At 54.2% G+C, this 27,566-nt stretch overlaps 2 protein-coding genes across 3 annotated transcripts in view; both read left to right on the plus strand.

Annotated features, from left to right (window-relative positions):
- The window catches only part of CAPN5 (calpain 5), a 57,315-nt gene extending 38,473 nt beyond the window's left edge, over window positions 1-18,842 (plus strand). The window contains exons 4-13 of one of the 2 annotated variants that reach the window (XM_024749596.1): window positions 4,403-4,611; window positions 7,926-8,118; window positions 8,962-9,155; window positions 9,848-9,925; window positions 11,357-11,552; window positions 12,200-12,322; window positions 13,448-13,644; window positions 14,543-14,658; window positions 15,195-15,331; window positions 16,286-18,842. In XM_024749596.1, the coding sequence (XP_024605364.1) occupies window positions 4,403-4,611; window positions 7,926-8,118; window positions 8,962-9,155; window positions 9,848-9,925; window positions 11,357-11,552; window positions 12,200-12,322; window positions 13,448-13,644; window positions 14,543-14,658; window positions 15,195-15,331; window positions 16,286-16,468 (1,626 nt within the window). In that variant the 3' untranslated portion in view covers window positions 16,469-18,842. The remainder of the gene's footprint in view (window positions 1-4,402; window positions 4,612-7,925; window positions 8,119-8,961; window positions 9,156-9,847; window positions 9,926-11,356; window positions 11,553-12,199; window positions 12,323-13,447; window positions 13,645-14,542; window positions 14,659-15,194; window positions 15,332-16,285) is intronic. The other variant, XM_024749586.1, reaches the window with a different exon arrangement.
- A 2,142-nt stretch (window positions 18,843-20,984) lies between these two features.
- Window positions 20,985-27,566, plus strand: part of MYO7A (myosin VIIA) — a 98,798-nt gene continuing 92,216 nt past the window's right edge. The window contains exons 1-2 of the mRNA XM_024749673.1: window positions 20,985-21,207; window positions 23,071-23,134. Of these exons, the coding sequence (XP_024605441.1) occupies window positions 23,117-23,134 (18 nt within the window). The 5' untranslated portion in view covers window positions 20,985-21,207; window positions 23,071-23,116. The remainder of the gene's footprint in view (window positions 21,208-23,070; window positions 23,135-27,566) is intronic.

Raw genomic sequence — 27,566 nt, forward strand, 5'->3', positions numbered from 1 at the left:
TGTCATTTCATCTGTAAATATTTCTGGATGTATCTCTGAACGATAAGGACTCGTTCAAAACCCGGAACCATAATATCGTAACATAACTAAAATAACTTTGTAATAATTCCTTAATATCATCAAATACCCAGTAAATGTTCTGGTTTCCACTCTGGGTCACAAATGTTTATATGTATATTTCACAGTTTGTTTGAATCAGATCCAAAGGTCCATTACTGCAGTCCGTTGGTTCCCCTTCATCTTTTCATTTTTTTCCCTTGCAATCTAGTTGCTGAAGAAGCTAGTCATTTGTCCTGGGAGTTTCCAACCATCTGGATTTTGCAGGCTTCGTTTTCATGGTGTTGATTAATGTTTGTCTGTGCCCTGAGTTTCCTGTGAGGTAGCACTTACCTCTGGAGGCTTCATAAGATGTGGCACAATTTTTTTTGCACAACTGCTTCATAGGCGAAGTTCTCTCAGGAGGTACATAATGTCGGATTGTCTCTTATTTTGTGACATAGGAACCATCGGTGATCCTAAATCGATGTTAGAAGCCATGATTGCCTAAATCCATTATTTGTCAGTGGTTGCAAAAGAATAGGAGTCTAGGACTTCCCTGGTGGCGCTGTGGTTAAGAATCCACCTGCCAACGCAGAGGACACAGGTTCAAGCCCTGGTCCGGGAAGATCCCACATGCTGCGGAGCAAATAAGCCCGTGCACCACAATTACTGAGCCTGCACTCTAGAGCCTGTGAGCCACAAGTACTGAGCCCTTGTGCTGCAACTACTGAAGCCCGTGCGCCTAGAGCCTGTGCTCCGCAACAAGAGAAGCCACCGCGATGAGAAGCCCGCCCACCACAATGAAGAGTAGCCCCCCGCTCGCCGCAACTAGAGAAGACCTGCCCACACAGAAACGAAGACCCAACGCAGCCAAAAATAATTTCTTCTCACTTCTTAGATGGAATTCATCACCAGATAAAAACCTCCCTTCATCTGCTATTGGTTACTCTATGGCACAGTTTGTATAGAAAAGTCAGGTTAAGTCTTTGATTTTTTTTTTCCTTTCGATTTCCAGTTTCAAAAAAATGAGTTGTTTCCCTGCCACCCTCCAATAGTGACTAATTATTTGTTTGTGTTAATATCATCATGGTCTCATGGATTTGAACATATTGGATGTGTTTTCATTCATCACTGTCATTATCCTTTACTGCTGCTCCAATTGGCCTGTCTTTGGCTAGTGGGAGCCTCTTCAGATTGGTCCTGAATCCTCTGGTTGCTTCCCTGATTTCTGGCGTGACCGGATGTGGTGTGGAGGGTGTGTGGTTTGTGTGCCCGTGGGAGCACACCTCCCTGGACAGACTGCTTCCTCTCGCTTGGTACCCTGGCTGGCAGCAGAGAGGGGCTAAGGGGTGAGAAGGCTGGCCTGGGGCTTCCTCGAAGGGCTGTGGTGTGGGAGGGAAATTGAGGCCCATGGAGATCGCTGACTCTGTATCACAGGCCCTGGAGCCTCATTAGCTGCCTTTTGAGTCACAGAGGGTTCAGAGCCAAGCCCTGGGTTTATTGATCCTCCCGTGGCCCCAGTGGTACCTCCCAGCTCCTGCGAGGGCTCCTCTTCTTCCCTCCCTCCTCCGCCATCCTTCTTCCACATCCCGTGCAATCCAGAGCTCTCAGAGCAGGGAGGAGTGGAGGAGGGTGCAGTGGCCAGGCCAGTGTTCCCAGCTTCCGACTCTCCATTGCTCTGTGCCCCTGCATGTACCCCCTTTATTGCAAAATAAATTTATTTATTTATTTATTTATTTTTGGCTGCGTTGGGTCTTCACTGCTGCACGCGGGCTTTCTCTAGTTGCTGCGAGCAGGAGCTACTCTTCGTCCCGGTGCGCGGGCTTCTCATTGGCTGGCTTCTCTTGTTGCAGAGCACGGGCTCTAGGCGTGCGGCTTCAGTAGTTGTGGCACATGGCCTCAATAGTTGTGGCTCTCGGACTCTAGAGTTAGGCTCAGTAGTTGTGACACACGGGCTTAGTTGCTCCACGGCATGGGGGATCTTCCTGGACCAGGGCTCGAACCCGTGTCCCCTGCACTGGCAGGCGGATTCTTAACCACTGCGCCACCAGGGAGGTCCCTGTAACCCATTTTTGATACACTTTTCTGTCCTGAAATCAAGTGTCAGGGAACCTGCCAGGGGTCAGGGCAGAGGCCGGCCTGGGAGTCTTCACTGAGAAAGGACACACAGTTGACTGAAAAGGGACCAGCTAGTAATCAGCCCTTGCTGGGTGCTAGACTCTGTGTCAGGCTCTGAAGCCCTGAGTGTGAATTCTGCCTCCCTCACTGGTGCCTGTGGGTGGCCTTCTGCAGCGACTTCCTGCCCTACCCCTCAGAAGACAGCCCTGAGGGTTCAGGCGCTAAGGCACTTAGCTGGGCTGCATTAGTGGCTGTAGCGCCTCTCACTGTGCTTATCATTTTCATTGTCTTGGTCCCGAATGTCCCACTAGGGAGCATTTCTCTTTGCCAGCATCTCTGTTGATGGTTAGAGGCGTGTAAACAGAAGCATCCTTAATGAGGGTGGGGGTTGGGAATGGCTTTTGGCTGAAGTCTCTGTGCTCAGGCAGCTCCGGACCTTGGGATTTATTTACAGCCTCCTGATACATCTCTGGCTCCTCAGACGGATTGCCTGCGTGCCCACCCCCATACCTGGGAGTGATTTTCTTCTAGAAGATGGTTCTTCCGGTCTTGATGGGGTTTGGCTCCTCTGGGTCCTTGCCCGAAAGGGCCAGCAGGTCCCCCTGACTCAGCAGGGTGAGGGTTTTTTCCCCTGCCTCCCCACCTCCTGCTGCCCCAAATTCCTCTGTTCGTCCCAGTCTGCTGGGGCGATGCCCACTGCCAGCTCTCGGGACACCTGCTCAGAAGCTACTGCTTGTCCTCCAGGGTCAGGCCCACCACTCCCTTCTCTCCATGGCCCCGCATGTACCCTGTATCAGCCTCAGCACTTGCCTGTGTGCCTGCCTCTCCCACCAGACTGGGAGCCTCCCGAGGGCAGGGACCATGTCTGAATCATCTGAGTCCTCAGTGCCAGTGTGGGGCTGGGTGCAGAGTCGTCCACACTGATAAAGAACTCCTTATTTGGAGGCAGACAGACCTGCGTTTGAATCCTGGCTTCAAACCCAGGTCTGCCTGCCTCCAAAGAATGTATATTTTCTAGCTATGAGATCCTGGACAAGTTACTTGCTCTCTCTGAGCCTTGATGTTCTCATCTGTAAAGTAAGGATGGATATATTAGTAATTTCATGGGGTGGTTGTGTGAATTGAACCGAGATAACCCATGGCAGTCACAGGCTTGGTATCTGGCATTTCCAAGATGCTCCATAAATAATCAATTTTATTAAGAGTCCCAGTGGATGCCTGTGAATTTATTCATTCAGTTAACACATGTTTATTGAGGACCCTCTCTGAGCCAGGCCCTGGACTAGGTGCTGGGTGGATAGCAGTGACCAAGACTGACGTGTCTCTGCCCTAAGAGAGTTGACATGCCAGTGACAGTGTCAGCACTGAACACAATGTCACACACCTGTGTAATTATAACTCGGGAAAGTGTCTCAGAGGAGAAGTGCCAGGGGCCGTGAGATGGATGGACAGGGGTCCTGGCCTAGTCTGAGGAGTCAAGGAGGGCTTCCTGGAGGAGGAGGGTAGGCCCTAAAGGACAAGTGAGAGTCAGCTGCAGGAAGAGCAGGTGCGGAGTTACTGACCAGAGAAAGAGCCTGGAGCAGGGTGCAGTAGGTGGAGGCTGGGGTGGGTGAGGGTAGAGACACGAGCCTGGGGACAGAGCATATTAAGGGTTTGGGCTTTATTTTCCAGGGGACCTGATCAGAAAGATCACTCTGCTGCTGTGTGGGACAAGAGCAGATGTGGTTGCTGATGCTGTTAGTGTCCCGGGGCGAGGAGATGGGGGACCGGGCCAGGGTGGTGCCGGGGGGCTGGAGAGGAGGAGATGCATTTTAGCAGAATGTGGGAGCTCAGATTGCATGGAGAGAGGGAAAGTGGGAAGGCCGGCATGGCTGCCAACTTCTGGCTCCGGCAGGACAGGGGGCATGGTGGCATCACTGACCAGGCAAGAACTTGGGTGGATGTGCTATATTTCTGAGGGGGAAGATGCAGGTGGAGGCATGAGGAAGGGAAGGGGAAGCTCATAGAATCTTAGAATGACAGAGCTGGGGGGAGCCTCAGGGGGCCTCCAACCCCTTCAGGGATGGGGAAACTGAGGCCCGGAGATGAAAAGGATTTGCCCAAGTCCCATACTGGTTCATGGCAGAGATGGGAATTGAACCCAGTATTCCTTTCCATTTGATTCCCTGGAGGCACGCAGCCCCACTTCCTCAGGAAGCCAGCCGTGACCCTCAGTGTGTCCCATCCTGTCCCCCTCCCTGTCCAGGTCATCCCAGACTGGAAGGAGCAGGAGTGGGACCCCGAGAAGCCCAACACCTACGCGGGCATCTTTCACTTCCATTTCTGGCGCTTCGGGGAGTGGGTGGACGTGGTCATCGATGACCGGCTGCCCACAGTCAACAACCAGCTCATCTACTGCCACTCCAGCTCCCGCAATGAGTTCTGGTGTGCCCTGGTGGAGAAGGCCTACGCCAAGTAGGTGCCAGGGTCGGGCGGCCAGGCTGGGGTGGAACTGCTCTTGGGCTCTGTGCGGGTGTTCCTCTAGCTGGGGGTCCAGGCACAGAGAGGTGAGGGGCAGGTGCAAACACACACAGCGAACTCGGAGCCCGGCACCCAGAGCACAGCCAGGTGTGGTGGAGGCCTGGACTGCAGGGCCTCTGGGTACCTGGTGTCAGGTCCCCACAACCCGCCCACATAGGGAAGCCCGCTTCTACCTGGGAAGATAGAGTCCCAGGCAGGTGTCCTGCAGGTAGCCGGGGGCAGAGCCAGCAACCATATTCAGGTCGATGGTTCTTTTCCAAAGATCCAAGTTGCTGAGCCATCCCTGGAGGCCTCGTTGGGCATGTGGTGCCTCCGAGCCTGGGCTGGTCGAGGAGGTTGGGACAAACCACTGCCTTTCCTGCTGGCTGGGCCTCCCCTTCACTCACCCACTGGTCTGTCTACCTGACTGTCCAGCCATTCTATCTTTGCTGCCCCTCCTCCTGCTCTGTGCCAGGCCCTGGGTTCCCAGCATGGGCATGAGCAAAGGTTTGCTGAGCTGTGGAGGGCTTTGGGGCAGAGTGACCTGCCCAGGCCCCTGCAGGACAGGTGCAGGCCTGGTGCAGGAGGGCCAGTGGGGTCAGAGACCAGCTCTGTGGGAGCGTCTCCTTGATTCTTCCTCCCAGGCCTGTTTGTCACTCTCCTTGGACAGTGTGGTATGTGTGTGTGTGTGTGTGTGTGTGTGTGTGTGTGTGTGTGTAAAAGGAAAAACAAAAACTCCATCATCAAAAACAAACCCATGGAACCCTCTTGCACTGTTGGTGGGAATGTAAATTGATACAGCCACTGTGGAGAACAGTATGGAGGTTCCTTAAAAAACTAAAAATAGAATTACCATATGACCCAGCAATCCCACTACTGGGCATATACCCAGAGAAAACCATAATTCAGAAAGACACATGCACCCCAATGTTCATTGCAGCACTATTTACAATAGCCAGGTCATGGAAGCAACCTAAGTGCCCATCGACAGACGAATGGATAAAGAAGGTGTGGTACATGTATACAATGGAATATTACTCAGCCATAAAAAGGAACGAAATTGGGTCATTTGTAGAGACGTGGATGGATCTAGAGATTGTCATACAGAGTGAAGTAAGTCAGAAAGAGAAAAACAAATATCGTACATTAATGCATATATGTGGAACCTAGAAAAATGGTACAGATGAACCGGTTTGCAGGGCAGAAATAGAGACACAGATGTAGAGAACAAACGTGTGGACACCAAGGGGGCAAAGTGCCGGGGGCTGGGGTGGTGGTGGGATGACTTGGGAGATTGGGATTGACATGTATACACTAATATGTATAAAATAGATAACTAATCAGAACCTGCTGTATAAAAAAATAAAATAAAATTGAAAAACAAACCCATGAAAACATGTTGGCAGATTCCATTTTTAGTCCTAAGAAAGCAAAACCCGCCCCCGGTGGTCAGTTGGTCACCATCGTCCTTGGTGCAGGCTCCTCTCCTCCCACTCTGGGAGACCCACTCAGTGACTCAGTGGGCTAGCTCTGTTTTTTTTTTTTTTCTTTTTCTTTTAAGTAAAATTTTTATTATTTTAAAAAATTGTCCAAAATATAATATTTATCATTCTGACCATGTGTAAGTGTACGATTCAGTAGCATCAATTACATTCACAATGCTTTGTCCACATCACCACTGTCTATATCCAGTATAGATGATGATACTTTTCATCATCCCCAACATAAATTCTGTTACCCACTAAACAATAACTCCCTCTTTCTCCCTTCTCCCAACCCTGGGAACCTCCATTCTGCTTTTTGTCTCTATGAATTTTCCTATTCCAGGTAACTCATGTAAGTGGACTATTTGTCCTTCTGTGTCTGCCTTATTTCAACTAGCGTAGTGTTTTCAAGGTCCTTCCATGCTGTAGCATGTATCAAAATTCCGTTCCTGTTATGGCTGAATGGTATTCCGTTGTATGTGTGTGCCACATTTTGTTTATCCATTCATCTGTTGATGGACACTCGGGTAAACTGTTTCCACCTGCTTGCTATTATGAATAATGTGGCTATGAACATTGATGTACAGGTATCTGTTTGAATGTCTCCTTTTAGTTCTTTGGAATATATACCTAGGATTGAATTGGTGGGTCGTATGGTAGTTCTGTGTTTACATTTTTGAGAAACCACCAAACTGTTTTACACAGGGGCTGCACCAGTTATGCTTTTTTTTTAAATTATTTACTTTTAAAATTATAAAAAGAATGCGTGTCTGTTATAGGAAATCCAGAAAATACAGGAAACTATGCAGAGGATAATAAAACTCTCCTATACTCCTGCATATTCTCCCAGGTTGCTGTTCACCCCTTCCCTGTTTTGGGCCATCTGGGTTAATGGGGCAGCTCCTCTGTTCCGGACAGCAGGACATTGTCCCCTCAAGGCCCCACCCCCTCTCCATGTCTTCCATTTCTTCCCTTTGCTCTCCCTGCACCCTCCGCCACCACTGGCAGGTCTTTTAACATCTTTGCTGGCTCTTTTGTTTGTAGGTTACCTTGCAAAACCTGTGCTGGTGTTTTGTGGGCGCATATTTTCAATTTATGGAAATGGTATTTTGTCATATACCCCATTCTGCTTCTCATGTTCACATTTGACACTCTGCCTTTAAGACCCCAACCTTTTTCCTAACATTTGAATAAGGAGCCACAGCTGTGTCCTAGCACCTGATCTATTGCACATAGTAGATGCTTCATCTTTTTGAAATGAATTATTGCATACATTTTAGACATAATTGGAGTCCGGCTGTAATGCCTTTTCATACGTAACAAGCAGGCACTAGCATTTTCCCTGCAGTAGGAATTCCTTTACAGTGTTTTCTTCAATGGCTGCTTGAGATGCAACGTTAGCTTTTAAAACGAGTTCTCTGTTGTTAGACGTTTAGATGATTGCTAGTTTTACATTGTTATAAATAATGTTACTCGTCCAGAATTATGTCAAAAGGCATATGAACTTTTAACACTTCTGAAAAGAATTGCTGGATTTCTGGACAGCTAATTTTTGAAGATGGGGCTATGAAGGCCAAGGGGAATTTGAGTGACAAAATGGTGTGGTTCAGTGGGACAGACGTTGGCCTGGGAGCCGGAGACCTGGGTTGGCTCTGTTGTGTGGCCTGCTGTGTGACCTTAGCAGTTCTCTTGACCTCTCTGAATCTCAGAAATCTCCCCTATCAGGTGAAGGATTTAGACTGGCTGGGGAACATGAGCTGGGAGTTCTTTCCACATTGCTTCCAGGCTGGCAGGCTGTTACCAGGCCCTGGATGGAGGCAACACAGCGGATGCGCTGGTGGACTTCACAGGTGGGGTTTCCGAGCCCATCGACTTGACCGAGGGTGACTTTGCCAGTGATGAGGCCAAGAGGAGCCAGCTCTTTGAGCGCGTGTTGAAAGTGCACAGCCGGGGGGGCCTCATCAGTGCCTCCATCAAGGTGAGAACACAGAACCGAGCCCCGGAGGCGGCCCCTCCCCTTCACTGACCCTGATTGGGGTGGGAGGTGACTGGCTTTTCAGGGAGAGCCCCTGCCCAGGTTGGATCACAAATCCAGACCCTCAGCCTCATGGCGGGAGGGGAGCAGTTAGAGGGTGCAGCCCCTCCCCAGTGCTGGACAGCACAAGCCTCAGGCCCCCTGCCCTAACCTTTACACTATGAAAGGCCTTGCCCACACTGTTCAACTAGCGTCCCCCTTTTCCAGCCCTTTCATAACGGAGTGATAGGTCCTTTGGCCAAGGTTTAAGGCGTCACAGTTGCGAGGCGATGGGAAGGGCGAGGGAGCCCCTACTGCCTGCTGGCACAGGCCTGGGCTCTTCAAGAAGATCGTCTTATTTCATTGACTGCTCACGTTTTGGGTGGGAAAGTTGGGACTCAGTGAAGGCAGAATTTGAACCCAGGTTTGGCTGACCCAGTGGTATGTTGATAAAAGACTGGAAAATTAAAAAGCCCTGGTTTGCTGACTTCTGTGGTGTCAATACTCCCACCGTGGTTGATTTCAGGCTAACGTTTTAACAACCAGATTGCAAAACTGAGCCAGTGCTTATCGACTCCAACACAGCCCTGGGCTGATCCCACTGCAGGTCCCTTCCTTTATCCCCCACTGCTGTTCCCCGGCTTTGTAAGGGGCTGTGAATTCGGAGGTCAGTCCCTAACCTCAGAGGAATGAGGTCTCCCCTTTGTGCAGGGCTGCCATTCCCTCCCCGTCCTGTAGGGGGTGGTGTGGCCTCTGGCTCCAGGTGGAGCCTGCCCTGCCCTGCCTCTGAGCAGCTGTGTCCCACAGGCAGTGACAGCAGCAGACATGGAGGCCCGGCTGGCGTGTGGCCTCGTGAAGGGCCACGCGTATGCCATCACTGATGTGCGGAAGGTGCGCCTGGGCCGTGGCCTGCTGGCCTTCTTCAAGTCAGAGAAGCTGGACATGATCCGCCTGCGCAACCCCTGGGGCGAGCGGGAGTGGAACGGGCCCTGGAGTGACACGTGAGGCCCGGGGCTTGGGCAAGGACAGGGGGCAGGCACCGGGAAGACCCCAGGTGGGTGGGCCGGGGTACGAGGGCTTGGGCAAGGACAGGGTGGACTTCCTGGAGGAGGTGGCACCAGGGCTGGGCCTTAAAGGATTTGGGGGAAGGATGACATCAGGAGAAGACTTACTTTGGAGCAGGCATGTGTGTGTGTGTGTGGGGGTAGATTCAGCATGGGCAGAGGTCTGGAGGGGGGGATGAGCTGATTCCTATAGGGGATGTAGAGACCAGTCTTGGTGCTTGAGTGGGGAGGAAAGCAGGGAGGGAGGCCTCCAAGGGTGGGAATGGGGTTGACTGCCCTGTGCTTGGCTAATGGCCCTGGTGAGGCCAGGAGAGGAGCAGAGCCTAGGCCCCCAGTGAAGGAGCTCCCTTCACTGGTCGTCAGTCCCCCCACTTTCCCCAAGCCTGCAGCTTTGCTCCCAGACCTCCGGATCCCCGGCATGGTGGCAGCCCACGGTTGCCTGCGAGAGTGGGCAGACAGCACTTCCTGGAGAGGGGCCTGGGCATGGCCCTGGGTGCCCCCAACTACACCCACACTGATGGAGGCCTAGTGCTGAGCTGTCCCTCATGCCTCCTGACCCTTGCCAGAGTGGCCCTGAGGGCATCCCTCTGATACTCCTCTCTCTTCCCTCCCCTGTGCTCACATCCCAGCTCAGAGGAGTGGCAGAAAGTGAGCAAGAGTGAGCGGGAGAAGTTGGGTGTGACTGTGCAGGATGATGGCGAGTTCTGGTGAGTGTGCTCTTGCCCTGGGCGGATGTCCAGGGCTGAGAGGGGAGCCTCCTGTGTGCCGGGCAGGAGGCGCTGGGCGGGGAGGCGGGAGCCAGGGCTCTAAAAATACCCCACCATCAACTTGCCGTGTGGCCTCGGATAAGTCACTGCATCTTTTTGGGCCTGTTTCCTCCTATGTAGAGTGAATTGGGCAGAATGGACCCTTTCGGCCCCATAGCCTCCACTGCCCATGTCAGGGGACCCTGGGCTGCTCTGGTACCCAGGCTGAGCCCTCGGCAAGTAGGCCAGGGTACCAGCAGGTGGGGAATTGACCAGAGGGCAGAGGGCATGCTGGCAGCCTGATGCCGAGAGCAGGTAGGAAGAGGAGAGGCCCTTTGGAGGAGCTAAGACTCAGGGTGCAGAGGAGCCCTTGGGCGAGGACAGAGACCCAGCCCAGAGGTAAGAGAGCACACTTGGGTTTGGGATGGGAAGAGTGAGTTCAGGGAGGTGAGGAGGTGAGCTTGGAGGATGGCAACAGCCTTGCTTAAAGAGCGTGATAGTGACTCCTGCATTCATTCACTCCTGCATTCATTCATTCTGCATTTAGCCCTGCTTGCCAGGCTCAGTGTCTTTCTTCAGCAGGACACTTGATTTGGGGACTGAGCCACTTCCTGGAGGGATACAGGGTACCCTGTGTGTGGGAGATGTTGTGAGGGCCCCAGGCAGATCCAGAGGCAGATGGCAGTGATCCTGGCATCCCAGTGAGGTCCCCTCCTGCAGGTGTCAGGGGAGCCGCTGCAGGAGGCCCCCCAGGCCTTTTGGTCTGGGCTCCTGTGGATGAGATCCACTTTGCCCAGTCTGGCTCAGGGGCCAGTCGAATTAAAACATAGCAGTAGAAAACCCTCATCAGGAAAGGGCTTCCTCCTAAGGCCTTTCTCAGATATGTTCACCCTTGATGCATATATGTGCATGTTCTCATATATGTGCACACTTGAAGGTGGGTGGGCACTTCCCTTCCCCCCGCCCAGGCTCCTGGAGGTGTGGCAGTATCCTGGCCACTGCAGCTCGCCTACCAAGGGGTTTCCACCACTAGCTGTGGATGATAATGGATGGAAACTGCAGAGGGCTGTACACGTTAGTTGCTCACACTATTAATAATTGTAAGGGCTAGCCTTTGGCGACTCCCGTCTGCTGGAAGTTCTATTACATGCTTTTATTGTTATTGCATTGCTTAATTCCTGCACTAACTCTGTGAGGTAGGCAGCTGTCGTTAGATTTATTCCCGTTTTACAAAGCAGGAGACTGAGGCCAAAAGAGATGTGAAGGGTACGTGTGATGCCACGTCCACACTTGCTGTGTAGGCCGTGGTGCAGAGCATGTGGGGCGAGTGGGCAGGCTGGTGGGCGGGGTGGGGTGGGGAGACCGGCCGGCTCAGCCCCTTGCCACGCCCAGGATGACCTTTGAGGACGTGTGCCGATACTTCACGGACATCATCAAGTGCCGTCTGATCAACACGTCTTACCTGAGCATCCACAAGACGTGGGAGGAGGCCCGGCTGTGTGGCGCCTGGACGCGGCACGAGGACCCGCTGCTCAACCGCAGTGGGGGCTGCATCAACCACAAGGACACCTTCTTCCAGAACCCGCAGGTGGGCCTCCTTGGGGATCCCCACCGCCCCCACCCCTTGAGCAACCGTGGGGCCCTCGGCGCCGTCCTGCCACGGACTCCTGCACGACCTCGGGTACATCCCTGTACCTCCGTGGGGTTCGGTGCACCGTTTGTACAGCGGGTTGGAAGGGCGTGTCTGGGAGGTCGTGTCACCCGCAGCCTCACAATATGACCTGCAGGCTCTGAGGACTAATGAGTGCCCTGATGAGAGTTACGGGGACATTTTATTTAGAGGCTGAGCTGGGGCCTCAAACCCCTTGTTTCCACACATGGCGCTGCTCCTTCTGGGGAGACTTGGCCAGGCTGGCTCCCCACGGGACTCCTCCCCTGCGGCCTCCTCGGTCATGACCCTGGCACCCGCCTGGTCCTCACGCCCAGTGTGCCTTCACTGAGCACCAGCTGCATGCAGGCTCGGAGCTGAGCATCCATCGTTTCCCCGAGTCCTCCCACCCCGCGTGCAGGGTGGACGTTGCCAGCCCATCTCACAGATGAGGGACTGAGGCTCGGAGAGCTGATGTGACTTGCCCAAGTTCACACAGCTGAGTTCTGGGCCGAGCTTCGGGAGCCACCGAGCCCATTTTCGGTGTGGTCTCACCATGTGCCCCTCTTCCTCTGCTGTACCCGCAGTACATCTTTGATGTCAAAAAGCCAGAAGATGAAGTGCTGATCTGCATCCAACAACGGCCCAAACAGTCCACCCGCCGGGATGGCAAGGGTGAAAATCTGGCCATTGGCTTTGACATCTACAAGGTGAGGCCAGCTGGGACCCCTGCTCTGGGTAAGGAGAGTTTGGGGAGAACACTCTAGAACACTTTGGTCTCCGACACCACCCCTGTCACCTTGGCCACATTGGCTGATGCCATGGTTGTGCTGTGACACAGGTCCTGTTTCGATCCCCACAGAGGCCCAGCCTGCCTCGGATTGGTCCCACTGGAGCTCTCAGCCTAATTTCTTCCTGCCCAGACCCACAGGCTGTTAGGACGGGGAAGGGGACGATTGCTGGTGGTCGGGCCTGGGCTCTGGGGGGCCCCCCACGGCTTCCTCCCTCAGGGCTCTGGCCCCCATGAGTTGGAAGCCTTGCTGGGCACTGGGGAGAAGCATCCCGGGCAGAGCCAGGAGGGCTTCCCGCTGGCCGCTCCCCTGGCCTGGGCCCCAAGGCCTTCCACATGTTGTGACGTCCCGTGTGTGATGACACGCAGTGTAGCGGGGCACCGTGGGCCTGCCAGACACCAAGAACCTAATGAAGCCAGGTGCATGTGCTGGGCCCACGGCTTGAGCCGAGGCCCTGGCATTTGATGTGCTGGGTCGTATTATAACCGTTTGTTCACGTCAGCGTGTTGGAACATTCACTGCGTGCTGATGTTGTGACTCTGACGTGACATGACCTTCGCTGATGTGACTATAGCTTATCATGGCACTTATTCCAGGAATTGTCCAGCATGTCCCGGCAGCTGGTGATGTCATTTCATGGACACATGCTGTGTCCCGCACAGATAGTGATACTTGATTCTGTTGTGATGTCAGAAACCCCGCAGACATTGTCACCAGGGGGATTCCCATTGCCACCCCTCTCAGTAGCTTTATGAGATCTAATTCACATACCATATGACTCGCTCACTTAAAGTGTATGAGTTGTGCGGCCATCACCACAGTCAATTTGAGGCCACTTCCATCACCCCAAAAAGAAACCCCACACACTTTAGCCGCCACCACCCAGTTGCATCCACCTCCCTCCCCGCCAGCCCTAGGCAGACAGACGCTCATGTACTTCTGACTCTGTAGATACGCCTCTTGTGGCAACGAGGGGGAGATGTGCGGTACGGTGCGGGGTGGGGTGAGGGGCTCTGTGTGACCCAGTGTCTCCGCCCCCATCAGGTGGAGGAGAACCGCCAGTACCGCGTGCACAGCCTGCCGCACAGGACGGCCAGCTCCATCTACATCAACTCCCGCAGTGTCTTCCTGCGCACAGAGCAGCCCGAGGGCCGCTACGTCATCATCCCCACCACCTTCGAGCCAGGACACACTGGCGAGTTCCTGCTCCGAATCTTCACTGATGTGCCCTCCAACTGCCGGTGTGTGGGGACTGGCTGGGGCCCTGGGTTGGCAGGGCCCAGGTCCACACCAGGCTGGCCCACAATCTTCAGCCCAGAGATCTTCAGTGCCGTCCTAAGCCATGGAGCCTGGGCCTCCAGCCTCCCTGGCCTGACATTAGCATCCATCCCCTTTCTTTCCCTTCCTCTCCTCCCCTGTCCCAGCCTCTCTGGGCCACACGAAGGAGCAGCTGCTCACGTGTGCAGAGCGCTTCACAGTTTACAAAGCAGCTTTCACTCATCTCATTTGCTCTTCCTGAACCCTGGGGTGGGAGGCCTGACCCCTCCATTTTACAGATCAGAACTGGGGATTGACGTTGGCTGGGGGTGGTTTCTAAGTCCGTGCCACCAGTGGCAGAGTCCGGCTAGGTGGACCCTGAAACCATCCCCATCCCTGCTGCAGTGCAGACCTGTGCATCCCACACTGCCCTCCCACCTTGCTAGGCAGCCCAGAGTCGGTGCTCCCTGCCCACGTCCCAGACTGGGGGGGGAAGCTTGTGGAATTAGCGGACCTCGGTCCCGCCAGTCTGTGCTGTGTTGGGCAAGCCCCTTCCCCCGGCGATCCTGATGCTTCCTAATCCGTAAAATGGGCAGAGTGGCAGTCACTTATCTCCCAGGGCTCTGTGAGGATTAGAGATAATACCTGTAAAATCCCAGCAAAGCGCTTGGCACACAGTAATCCTCGGTACCTTGCTTTTCCCTTGGGAGAGGAGGGGGCACCCTTGGGTAGGGATGGGGCAGCGGGAAGCTTATGGAGGTTTGTTTGCCCAAGACAAGCATTGTCTGGACTAACCCCTGCCCCACTCTTCTTGAATCCCTTGACCTTCCGTCTTCCCGGACCCTCTCCATCACCTCCCGCCCCTTCTCTGCCCTGCATCAGGGAGCTACGCCTGGATGAGCCTCCCCGCTCCTGCTGGAGCTCCCTGTGCGGCTACCCCCAACAGGTGACCCAGGTGCATGTCCTGGGGGCCGCCGGTCTCAAGGACTCCCCAGCAGGTGAGCTTGCCTGGAGAAAACCCCCAGCCCTCCTCCCCTCCCAAGCCACAGACACAGCCTCCAGAGCTCTCCTGCTCTCACTCATTGAATGAGCAAACCCATCCTGCCATCCACTTTGGGCCCAGCCCTGGGATGAAGCTGGGCGTATAGAGAAGAACACGCTCTGCCTCCTGCCCTTGGGCGGCTTCCAGTGTGGGCAGTCAGACACAGGGACAGGTAGCTAGCAGGGAGGGCTCAGGGAAGGCTTCCTGGAGTGGGGGGCCTTTCTCCAGGCTAAGGAGGTATTAAGGTATGAAGCCTGGTGAAGGAAGGTAGGGGAGAAAGGTGCTCCGGGCAGGGGGAACAGCTTGGGTAAAGGTCTGGAGACCAGAGATTACCAGTGTGCCCCCTCCTGTCTCTGGAAGTTAGGGAGCTGGTTAGGCTCTGGTCTCCCTTCTCCCGAATACATGAGCCTAGGCTTCTGCTTCCAGACATCTGTCTCATCCGGGACCTGTCCCAGCCTCACCCTCACCCCGTTGCCCACTCCCTCTTTCTAGGGGCTAACTCATATGTGATCATCAAGAGTGAGGGGGACAAAGTCCGCTCGGCCGTGCAGAAAGGCACCTCAACGCCTGAGTATGATGTGAAAGCCATCTTCTACCGCAAGAAGCCAAGCCAACCCATCACTGTGCAGGTGACCCACCTGTCTGTGGTCCCTCCTGGGCCCCCCACCTCATGCTTCCGCACTCAGAGTGGCTGGGCCTCACGTGGCAGGGCCTTTGACAGGGACCTGGGAACACTGGGTTCTGGTTCCCACTCTGTCCCCGACACGGTGTGGCCTAGGGAATTCTCTTACCTACCCCTCCCGGTGCCCCAGAGCCCCCTCTGTGGGGTGGGATGAGTTGGATTAGCTGTAGGGATTGTGGGACACAGCAGGGTCAGACTCCTGGCCAGGGACAGTGGGCATCTCTGCCAGCCTTGCCCCAAAGCCTTGGGAGTTGTTCCTTAAATTCCCCTGGTGGCAGATGGTGGGGGTGACTGTTACCTGAGAGCAGGGGGTCAGACAGCCAGTGTCCTGGGCACGGGCTTCCTTCCCCTCTCAGGCCAAGGGGGCCACAGTTCTGAGCTCATTGGCAGGAAGCCCTCTGTCCCTGGGGTCCAGGCCAGCATCTCTCCCGGTAAGAAACCATCTGTAAACAAACGCTTAGGTATCCTCGGGGAGCTACTGTAGGGTTTCCAAGTTTTTTAACACTGAGTCCTTCCGGATCAAATCACAGACCCATAGATGTTTGGGCTGGAAGGACCCTTAGGAGCCGTTGATCCAAACCTCATGTTGAAGATGGGGAAACCAGAGCAGGGGGTGTATCACTTGTCCAAGGTCACCCAAGGTCAACTGCAGAGCTAATAATGACAGATTTAACTGTATACATGGAAGGGAGCTTTGACATATGGGAGGAAGCCTGAGGCTCTGGCAGGGGCATGGCCTTGCCCAAGGTCCATGGTGAGGCAGATGCAGGGCTCCTTTTCCTCAGCCCAGCTTGCATCACAGGAAGGGGAGTCAAGGCTCTGCCGCCGCTGTCAGCAGCCCTCACAGACCCATAGTCCTTGTCTTGGAGATGGCCCCCAACCATCCTCTGTCTCCGTCCAGATCTGGAACTACCGAGTCCTGAAGGATGAGTTCCTGGGCCAGGTGCACCTGAAGGCCAGCTCGGACGACCTCCAGGCCCTGCACACCCTCCACCTCCGAGACCGCAACAGCCAGCAGCCCAGCGACCTGCCGGGCACCGTTGCTGTGCGCATCTTCAGCAGTGCCTCCCTCACGGCCATCTGATACCTGCCCATCCACCTGCACCCACAGTTCTCACCACCATCTGCATGTCCCCAACCAGGCCAGGGACTAACCTGGGAGCCGGGACACTGGCGTCCTTTTCCCAGCTTTTCCACTGACTTGCTGTGTGACCTTGGGAGGTCTCTGTCCCTCTCAAGGACACTTGCCTCAGCGTCCCGAGGACCCCAAAGCGTTCCCTTCTCATAGAGGAGTCGTCTTGCCTGAGATTTAAAATAGCCCTCCCTACCCCAACTGCCACCATGGCTAAGGGACTCTATCCATTGAAAACCTTCTCCCGAGGCCCTGCTGTCTGCCAGCAGAGTGCCAAGAAGATGTCACTTGTTTACACACAAACTACCACATCCCCAAGGCCCACTCCTGCCCCTTGTGTCCCAGACCTGCCCCAGTGTCCAAGACTTGCTTTCTTTGTCACCTATATCTGGTTTTCTAGCCACCTTGAAAGGACTCTTGGCTATTGGGTTCCTGCCCAGGCTAGAATTTGGGAAATGTCCAGGTGACATCTGTTCATTCTCGAATCCCATCCACTCACCCGCCCATCAGGTATTTATTCAAAGGAGATTTGCCAAATGAATAAACGATGCCCACGAGACCCCGTGTGGAGCCGGGCCTCTCCTCGCAGCTCTGGGAGACCTGGCGTCCGTCCTGGGCCTCGCCTCTGCTCTCAGGTCCTCTCAGATACAGACGCCCAGAGGAGCTGCACCCATCTTCTCCTAGGTTCTGATCGCATTCCCAGCCTCTGGTTTAGGGTCCCTGGCGAGGTGGTAGAGAGGAAGGGCGTCCTGCCTCCACTACCCTGACGCGGGAAGGAGTGTGTCTGATGTAGTGGGCCAGGCGGGGAGAGACCTGAGGGGTCTGCTGCAAGACCTGGGCTTTTCCCGGGAGCAGGGACTCTGGAGTGGTGGTCTCAGGCCCGCTGCCATCAGTTTGCGCATTGGGCTTGACAGGAGATGGTAAATCCATTGTCTGACCAGAGGCCCTTCCACCAACATTCCCCTCAAAGCGTAGCCGAGGAGCCATAACCCTCTTGCTGCCTGGACCAAAACTCTCCTTCTAGTCCTCAACGTTTTATATTCTTTCCGTTTTAACTCTCAATTTTAACCAGGGGTTTTTAAAGGAAAACTGAAAGCCAGAACCCTTTTTTCTTCTTAAGCTCCAGTTCCTGTGATCTTCTGATTTTATTTTGATCTGCTTGGGGAGGGACGTGGCGAGGTCATACCTTCTCAGAGGAGGTCTGGAGGTGGATGAAGAAGATGGGGGTTTGTACTTGGATGTTTTACAAGCCAGCACCTACCGTGTTCTTGGAGAGTGTTGGCGCTGTGACCATCTTTGGATCTCCCTGTGCCCTTCTCAGGCTCCAGACCAGGTGATGTCAGTGAAAATGTCCAGTTGGTTCAAGATCAGGAATTCCTGTGGCCTTGCTGGGAATTCCTTTGGGGAACCTGACTTTTCAGCTCAAGATCTGGCTCTTGGGTGCAGTGACCTGGCTGGATATGCTGGATTCTTGACCCCTCGCTCTGGCTGGCTCTGCTCCTGTGTCCTGGCCCTGGGTCACGGGAGGGGCCAGGAACTGAATGACAAGGAGAACAAAAGGATTCCTTCTCGAAAAGCTGGGACTTCTCAAGAACCCGAACCTAGGGTGAGGACTTTGCGTGTGACCAGGAGCAAGTTGCTTAAACCTCCTGTGCCTCGATTTCCCCCTCTGCAAAGTGGGGCCAGCGATTATCGTTTGTCAACACTCTTACTAGCAAGTGCTGTATAAGGGCAAAACAATACCCTTTCTCTATGTATCTTTGTATCCGTACACACTATACACAGTCATGTAATCACCACTTCTCAGTGTCTGTTTGAAAGGAAGACTCCTGAGTTGGGTGGAGCGTCGAGGGCCGGATAAGCCAGCTTGGGGCCTCTGGGGCCGACACACGGGTCTTTGCTCAGCCATGTCCACCTGGGCTACGGGGGCAAACCAGGACCAGCTGGCAGACCTGTGTGGGCTTTAGCCTGGGGGCTGGGCATTGTGTCCCTCGACTCCCTTCTCAGAGAGAACTGGTTCGGCAGCCCTGCCTTTGCTCCCTGCCCCTCTTGGTTGGCTCCTGGCTGTGTGGGGATCCTGGTCCCCCGGAGGCCCTGGGGACTGGGCAGGTGAGGATGGAGCTCTTTCAGGCCGGGACTGGAGGGTGAGTGGGGAGAGCAGCTGCTCTGTTTGCCTGGTGCACCCTGCAGCCCACAGGGGCCTCAAGTCCCCATTTGCAGATGGGTGGGGCCCCTGCTGCACAGCACCCCGAGCTGGGCTGCGTTCCCCTCAGGGCCAGGGGAGTGGAGACCTGTTCTGTTCTCAGAATAAATGTTACCACAATTCCAGAAAGGCCTTCCTGTGTCTGTCTGTCCCTCTGGGGATATGGGACAATGAAGGGAATGTTTCCCAGGCCTGGGTGACTGTCTGGTTAGAGAGCCACATGAAGGAGCTACAGCTGAGGCTGGACCCCGATGCCTGCCTGGTGGGACCGTGCTGGCATCGTTCGGCTGTCCCTTCACCTGGCCTTTTCCCAAGTCCCGTCCCAGGCACGGGGGCGGGGGAAGCAGCCACAGTGCCTGCTCCGGGACAGTGTACAAACTGGTGGGGAAGACATGCAGAGAACCAGTGGCGAGGCAATGGGGGAGCTACTGGGTGTTCCCTGAGCCTGCTGGGGGCAGGAAGGCCTCGCCCTGAGACAGTTGTGGAATAGAGGGGGGCAGCCGCATGAAGGGCAGCCAAAAAGGAGATGGGCTTATGGGGGTACAGGTGGATGTAGGGGATCAGAGTGGAGGCTGTTGAGGGGGAGATGATGGCAGCTCGAGCCAGAAAGCTGGGGGTGGCGGGGAGGAGAAACCAGAGAGATTTCAGAGGTAGAGTGGACAGAACTTGGTGGCTGGGTTGGGAGTGGGGAGTAAGGGAAAAATAAATGAACTAAGACCAAGATTTCCTCATAAGAGTGTGAGAGAAGGCTGTGCTGAATGATGTACCCACCTTAGCGTAGCGCCTGGCCACTGGTGGGTGCTGAGTAGCTGTAGCTGTGTGGCATCTGGAGGGGACCACATACCCCCGTGCCACTCTGCACCCATCCTTCACAGCTCAGACCTGCGTTCTGCCTGGGGCACCATTTCCTCTTCGGCCTCAGCTCTCCCATCTGCGTGAGGCTGACACCACTCGCCCACCCAGTCTGGCCGGCTCCTCAAGAGATTAGAGGGGTGGTAGGTATCAAGTGCAGACGGCAGGTGGGAGTCCAGCAGTGGGGACTGTTCAGGAGCAACTCCGGTCGTGGGCACCCAGCCAAGCACACTCCAGCATCCAGGGGTCTTCAGGGGTCAGGATCGTCGGGTCAGAGGGAGCCCCAGCCTTGGCAGAGCCTGGGTCCCAGCGCTGTCGCTTCCCACCCGCTGCTCCAGGCAGAGGCCGGATGCTCAGCCTTGCTCTCCAGGGGGCGCTGTCGGGCAGCTGTGCCCGGGAGGTGGCGCAGTTGGGCCATTGGTCCCTCCCTGGGTCCCCCACCCCATCCTTTGGGTGGCAGCCAGGTGGCCCCTTCCCTGCAGGCACAACCCAGTTACAGAGACTCCAAAAGAGTACCTCCCTCCGCCCTGGCCAAACCTGTCCCGGAGAGGCCTGCTTGGCTGGGGCTGCTGCCAGGGTCGCTGCAGGCGAAGGGCCACGACGTGCAAGGGCCAGGTCTCAACAGGGAGTCCTCGGTGTCACTGTTTTCGCTGATGCTAATAACGAACATTTTGTTCACTCTCTTCCTCGTTTACCCTCCTCCCCTACTGTAAAATCGCATTTTCCACCTCAGTTTGCACGAGTCCCTGGTACAAGCAGCGTTGCTCCCAGTCAGCTGCTTTGAGAAGGTTTCCTAGATGATTAGAGACAGCAGGCATCCCGTGCCCCAGCCCACAGAACAAGCTGTGGGGCAGTGGTGAAGTGATGAACTTCAGGGGGACGCATCTGAGGCGAGCCCTCGGGAAGTGGCCTGGGGCGAGGGCAGTGTCTGTGTGTGGGGGGCGCGGCAGGGCAGCAGAAAGGGCCAGGGGGCAGGGCTTGCTACCTCCTGCCCTGCCTCGCCTGGTCCTTTGCTCTGAGTCGCAAACAGCCATTTTGCGGAGAAGGAAACAGTCTTGGCAGACAGCAGGCAGGGGCCAAGACTCAGCAAATCAGTGACCGAGTCGGGATCAGAGCAAGGTTTCCTGCCCAGGTGCTGAGAGCAGGTGGTGGGCATTACTGCAAATGACGGGAGGCAGCTGAGGCTGGGATGAGTGGCTCCGGGCCTGCTCCCACGCTGGTCTGGTCGGCAGCACAGCCGAGAAAGACCCCAGTGCCCCGGCCTCCCCGCTGGGCGGCCAGGGCTCCGCCAGGGCCCTGGGCAGCACAGCCCGCCTCCCATGCTGATGTCACGACACCCAGACCTCGGAGGGCCCTCCAACTCCGCCTCCCGGGGGAAGGCTCTGGAGTGGGGAGGAGAGGGCAGCAGTGCCGGCCGGAGAGCTGCCCTGGGCAGGAAGGAAAGGGAGAGACTGAGAGAGAGAGGCACACAGTGAAAGACCGCAAGACCCAGAGAGACCCCCAGAGCAAGTCACGGAGCAAGACAGAGGAAGAGGGGGCTTGTGTCTGCAGATTTTCCCACACCTGCCACCCCAGCTTCCCGAGCCCTCTGTGCAGGTGGCAGGGGCAGCCAGGCCGGTGGGCAGCAGGGACCCAGGTAAGGATGGGCTGCCCGCTGTCCTGAGCCCTGGGAGAAGGGTTTGCTGGACTCTGGGGGAGTCATGGGCTCAGGCCACCCTGGAGCCACTGTCCCCACAGCCAATTGCTCCTGGTCTGGGCCCCCTGCCATCTCTGACCAGAGCTGGGACGGGGGGGCAGACATGCTGGGGGTGGCAGAGTCCTCTGTCCCTGACTCTTTGTCTCCTTAGGCCTCTCTCAGCCACTATCTCTTTCTTTATCTCTCTCCTTGGATAAGTCGCTTCCTTCCTCTGTGCCTCAAATTTCCCATCTGTGAAATGGGAGATGAAACCCCATCAGCCATGGTTGTTGGGAGGACAAGGTAAAACTGAGCATGGGTACAGAAATGTAAATACAGTTCTGTGTTCTCTGTTGTCAATTTAAAAAGCAATTAACTTGAACAGGGATTAGTTATTATTTTGAAGAAAAAAAAATGTCTATTTTGTAGCATTTTCCTTACACGTGGCCCTTAAATTCTATGCCCTTTCAACCCCTTTCCACCCACCAAGGCCCTGAAGGCCCTGGTTCTGCCTCTGGCTCTCGGGGCTCACACTGGTGCAGGATGCCAGCACCACAGCTGGGCATCCTCTTCACGGACGTAGCTCCCCACGGCAGCTGCCTGCTGGCCTTTGTTGAATTCCCTTCTCAGCCAGACACCCAGGCCAGGTGCAGGTCTCCAGAAGGACGGTGTGCCTGCTGTATCCCGGAGCCCCAGGGCAGGGGTCAGGGCTCGGGTGTCAGGTAGTGTCATGGGCAGAGGATCAAATGCCCCAGCGCCTCTGAATGCACCTTGTGAAAAATTGATGCTCATCCTGGGAGGCAGGTAGGGGGCCAGAGGGGCCTCATGCTGGGGCCAATGGGCTGGGGCTGCTTTTGATCACCACACTCAGTCCCACGAGTCCTTCCTGAGCTGTCCCTGTGCTGTGTGAGGTGATGGCTGAGCCCCACACCCTACCCTGTATCAACTCCCTTACTTTGGGAGCAGAGGTGGGGACAGACCCTGACCAGACAACAAACGTATATAGTCAGGGCTAGATAGAGGGAAATATCGGGGCTCTTGGCAGCCTGGGGACAGTCAGGGAAGGCTTCCTGGAAGAGGTACCATCTAAACTGAGCCGTGAGGCATAGGTGGGAATTTATTAGCCAGAATTCCAGGCAGAGGGTCCAGTGTATACAAAGTCTAAGAGGTATAAAAAGGGCCAGCATATTTCAGGAAGAGTGAGTGCTGAGAATGGCCCAAGGGCAGGGGTGAGGAAGGAAGAAAGCAGAGAGAGGCAAGACTGAGACGCATAGTGCTGGGCCTTAAACGCTAGATGGGGGAGGGATTAGAGACCCCATCCTGAAGGCCGGGGGTGCTCTGGAAGGGTTTTAGGCACGTCGTGTCATGAGCAGGTCATGTACAGCCTGACCCTCCTCTTGGGCCAGGCTGTCCCTGTCACCTCTACTCCTGGGGCAGCTCTGAGCTGGGTGGCCAGAGACCAAGTCTTAATCCTGAATTTGTCCTGTCCTGCTGTGTGACCTTTGGCAAGTCTTGGTCCCTCTCTGGCCCCTTTGCCCATATGTCCAGGGGAGGGGGCTGGACTTTCTACTTCTTAGGAGCCCTTTGGGAATCTCTGAATAACAGTAGTAAAAAGGGAGCTCAGCTGCTCTGGGCAGTGGAACTGGTGATGGTGGCAGAGGCTCAGGTCACGCAGGCTGGGCTGTGGCCAGAGGGAGAGAAGCCAGGGAGGGTTCCTCAGGGAGGAGGGGCTGGGGCTTTGGGAAGAGCCCAGGTGACCCAGCCAGGCTCAGTGCTTCCAGGGCTGGCTGGCTCAGAGGCTTGACATGGTCTCTCTCCCTGCAGAACTGTGTCTGGCCAGGCGGGCAGTAGGAGCATTTGACCAAGGACAATGGTGATTCTTCAGCAGGTGAGGGCTCCTTCATCCTTCTATCAGGAATAACCCTATTGGGTGGCTCATCCTTCCCTATCCCATATTCTCTTATCCATGTTCTTAGCTGTAGAATCCCCTCCCTAATCCTTTCTTCTAGAAAACTCCTATCTATGCTTCAAAACCCAGGTATGAAACTTTCCCTGACTCTCTCAGGGCCCATTCTCCGTGTGATGTGTCTGTTGGGGCCTCCCTTCCTCATTGCACTCACCCCACTGGTCAGAAATTACTTATTTATACACATCTCTGAATCCCCAGGTAGTCCAGGCAGTGGAACAGCATGTGCAAAGGCCCAGATGTAGAGAAGCCCTTGGAGAAAGGGAAGACGAAGTTGGCAAGTCTATTGAAGCCAGACCAGGAAGGGCCTTGAGCCTGACTGGGGAGAAGTGAATGGGGGATGACGTAGCCAGAGCTACAGGCTCCGAGGGTAATATGGGGAAGAAGCAGAGGTGCTGCCCCCGGCTGAGTCCTCCAGCCCCCCTTCCTTCCCAGGGCCACAGTGGCCCCTGACCCTCAGCCCTTCCCCGTGATCAGCCTGAAACTCTAATGAGCTCCTGGTCTCCAGATTCAGGAATGTGGGCCCTGAGCCAGGTTGGCCTGGCACCAGGCCCTTGGGCTGGTAGGGGTGTGTGCTGTGGAGGCTTGGCCAGTGGCTTCATGTCCTCCAGGACCATGTGGGACCAATGGGCAGCCGTGCCCTGCAGCTGCATGTTTGAGTGTGAGTTATGTATATGTGTGTATGTGAGAAGGCAGGCGTCAGGGCAGGATCAGGATAGACAGTCTTCTGTCCTGGGGCTGGAGGAGCCACCCTCTAGAGCCCCTCGGCCTGAGGGTCTCTTCAAAGGCCCATCAGAGATGGCCAAGACCAAAAACAGAAGGAAAAGTCACTGTCACTGAGTGTTTGCTGGGTGCCAGGGCCTGGGCTGCAGGCGGGGCTGGGTGGATGGGGACATTTTCAGACCCCAGAGGGAGGGCCTGGGCCACTCATAGCTCCCACAGCCGCTTTCCCTTGGGAGGCCTCTGACTTGCTGTCCACCCTCCTCCAACCAGCCTCCCTGAACGCTGGCCCATCTCGTCTGGCAGCCTCTGCTGGGAGCAGGTATCTGCAGGTGGACCTGGCTCTGCCCACCCCTCACACAGAAAGCACATTTCTGTTACTTCTTTGGTCCTGAATGCAGTCCCAGCTCTGGGGAGCCAGCCAGCCACGCAGCTCCACAGGCAGAGCCCGCAGCCCTGGGCTCATCGTGGGCTTTGCTGTTGATAAGTGTGTGGACCTGGGGCACGCACGTCCTTCAGCCTTCCTGAGCCTCAGTTTCCTCATCTGTAAAACGAGGATAAAAACCCTCCTTTCCCAGGATGGTTGCTGTGAAGATGAAATGCCACGAGGGGTTCAGTCAGAGCGCTTGTCTTTCACCTGCCTACCAGGTCCGCCTCCTCCTGCCACGCCTTCCCTGTCCTGAAAGACGGTCGGTCAGCCCGAGCACTTGGTCCCTCTTCTGGCTGACTTCTAAGTCCTCGCTGTGGCCATGACTCCCTTTGGGACCCTTCCCTCCTCTGCGCGCACTAGAGTCTGACCGCACGCCACCCTCTTCCCCTGCCTTCCTGGGGCGTCCTGGTGAGCCCAGAAACGGGGGCAGGCCTTCAGCCTGCTCCCCACGGCCTCCTCAGCTCCAGCGCCAGCACGCGCAGAGATGGAGCTCTGTGCCGAACGAATGAACGATTGTGATTTCACCCTCATTTTGTCCGAGGGGCTGGAGCGAGCATGATACCTACCTCAAAGGGATGTTGGAGAACAAAATATCGTAACACATGTACAACGCTCAGCCCAATGCTGGACACAGCTCAAAAGAGTTTAACGGCCACGGCGACCACTACTAAAATCATATCAGTAGTTTTCCTGTGTATGAGAATTTCCCATTCTCTTCTCTCTTTTACTTTACTTGGCATAAATATTTATTTGGGATAAATTATATGAGGAGACCTCAGAGAATATGATGTTTCTTGCCCCGTGTGTAGAGTGGCCCAGTGTGGGACATATCAGTGACAGATAATCACCCATCCCTCCCTCATTCCTTCCATTCATCCATCATGCCAGCCTTTCTGAGCCCCACAGAGTACCAGGAACAGAAAACACTTTCATATAGTTGTGCTCAGAATCCAAATCTCTTCATTATGAAAAAATGTTATTCATTTGTTGAGGGTTCTAATTCTTCAAAAGTAGCATTACATTGGTCCTACTATGTGCTGGGTACTCTCTATACATGATCTCATTTTATTGCCATAAGGCTGTAGGGTAGGGATCTTTGTGCCGATATTGCCGGTGAAGAAACTGAAGCCCAGATAGGGTAATTTATTTTAAATTTTTTTTAATTTCAGCTATGCTTTTATTTATTTTTTTTTAGCACCTTTATCGGAGTATAATTGCTTTACATGTGCTATGCAGCTGCTTCCCACTAGCTATCTATTTTACATTTGGCAACGTATATATGTCCCAGATAGGGTAATTTAGACATGAGCTGGGGCAGGTCCAGACAGGATAGGGAGCCATGCTGGTGAGGGGGGCAGCATGCAGGGAGAAGAGACCTTGGGAAGAGGCTGCTGTGTAGGGCACAGGGCTGTGGCACAAGGAGCAGGCACAGGGCTCAGGGGAGGAGGTCAGACTTCCCCTGCTGGGTGGCATTCGCAGAGCATGAGCTCTTTCCCAGGCACCCTGCGGTAGGCTGGGCAGACCCATCATGTTGATGGTTTTGGGAGTAGGTGGGAGTGTCTGGAGGTTCCTAGTGTGCCGGAAGCCACCTCCTCCAGCCAAGTACTCACTCACCCACCCAGCAAAGTGACACTCAGCCCCTTCTCTGTACCGGGCAGGGCACAAAGGATACAGAGATAAATTGACTGCTCCCTGTCCTGGAGGAGTTTCCAGACCAGAAGGGGAGGCAGCTCCGAAACACAGCAAGGGTGCCCATGAGCAGAACTATGATAGCAGGAGTCCTGGGGGTGGAGTAGGGTGGGAGGGAGTCTGGGGCTGGGGGAGGCTTCTGCCCCGCCTGTGGTACGGCAGGGTGGGGTGGTGATGTCAGGGAAGGCTCTGAGGCTGTCGTGGTAGCCCCTCACATACAGATGGGGGGCTGTGGTCTCAGGAGGAGGGACTTGCCCCACGTTGCAAGGCTAGCTGGTGCTTGTGAGAACCCAGAGAGCTGTGGTACATGTGACCCACTTCTTTAGGACCTCAGGGAAGTCTGCTGTGCTTCGGTAAGATGTGATTTCTGGCTCTGTGGTGAGGCCAGTGTAGGGACTAGATGTACTCTGCCCAGATTCCTGGATCAGAGTGAAGTTTGAAGATAAATCTGTGGACTGTTGATAACAGTTGGATTAAGTCTTTTATTAAAATATAACGTTCTTCTTTGTCTGTTGTAACAATTCCTGATTTAAAGTCCATTTTGTTTGATATTAGTACAGCCACCTCAGCTCTTTTTTGGTTACTGTTTTCAAGGAGTATATTTTTCTATCCTTTCACTTTCAACCTATTTGTGTCTTTGGATCTAAAGTGAGTCTCTTGTAGATAGCATATAGTTGGATCATGTGTTATTTTTTTTAAACCTTTTCTGCCGACCTCTACCTTTTAATTGGAGAGTTAAATTCATTTCCATTTAAAGACTTACTTCTGCCATTTTGCTGTTTTTTTATATGTCATGTCTTTCCCCTGTCAATTCCTCTATAATGACATCTTTTTTTTAATTGAAGTATAGTTGATTTACAATGTTGTGTTAGTTTCAGGTGTACAGCAAAGTGATTCAGTTATATACATATATATATATTTTTTTTTCAGATCCTTTTCCCTTATAGGTTATTACAAAATATTGAGTATAGTCCCCTGGGTTATACAGTAGGTACTTGTTGGTTATCTATTTTATAAATAGTAACGGGTATCTGTTAATCCCAAACTCCTAATTTATCCCTCCCCCCTTTCCCCTTTGGTTACCGTAGTTAGTTTGTTTTCTATGTCTGTGGGTCTATTTCTGTTTTGTATTTAAGTTCATTTTTATCAACAATCTAGTGAGGGTTAACACCAACTTAGCTTCAATAGTACATGAAAACTCTGCTCCTATACAGTTCCATCACTCTCTCTTTACAGTATTATTGTCAGAAATTACACCTTTATACACTGTGTGTCCATTAACTTAGATTTATAATTGTTATTTTATGCATTTGTCTTTTAAATCACATAGGAAAAAAAAGAAGTGACAAACCAAAAATAACAATAAGGCTGGCTCTTATATTTACCTTTGTAGTTACCTTACTGGGTTCTTTATTTCTTTGTATGGCATTGAGTTACTGTCTAGTGCCATTTAATTTTAGCCTGAAGGAATATTTTTGGCATTTCTTGTAGAGCAGGTCTATTAGCTACCAACTC

The sequence above is a fragment of the Neophocaena asiaeorientalis genome, unplaced genomic scaffold (assembly GCF_003031525.2).
Source record: "Neophocaena asiaeorientalis asiaeorientalis breed wild unplaced genomic scaffold, Neophocaena_asiaeorientalis_V1.1 scaffold363, whole genome shotgun sequence".
Lineage (NCBI taxonomy): Eukaryota > Metazoa > Chordata > Mammalia > Artiodactyla > Phocoenidae > Neophocaena > Neophocaena asiaeorientalis.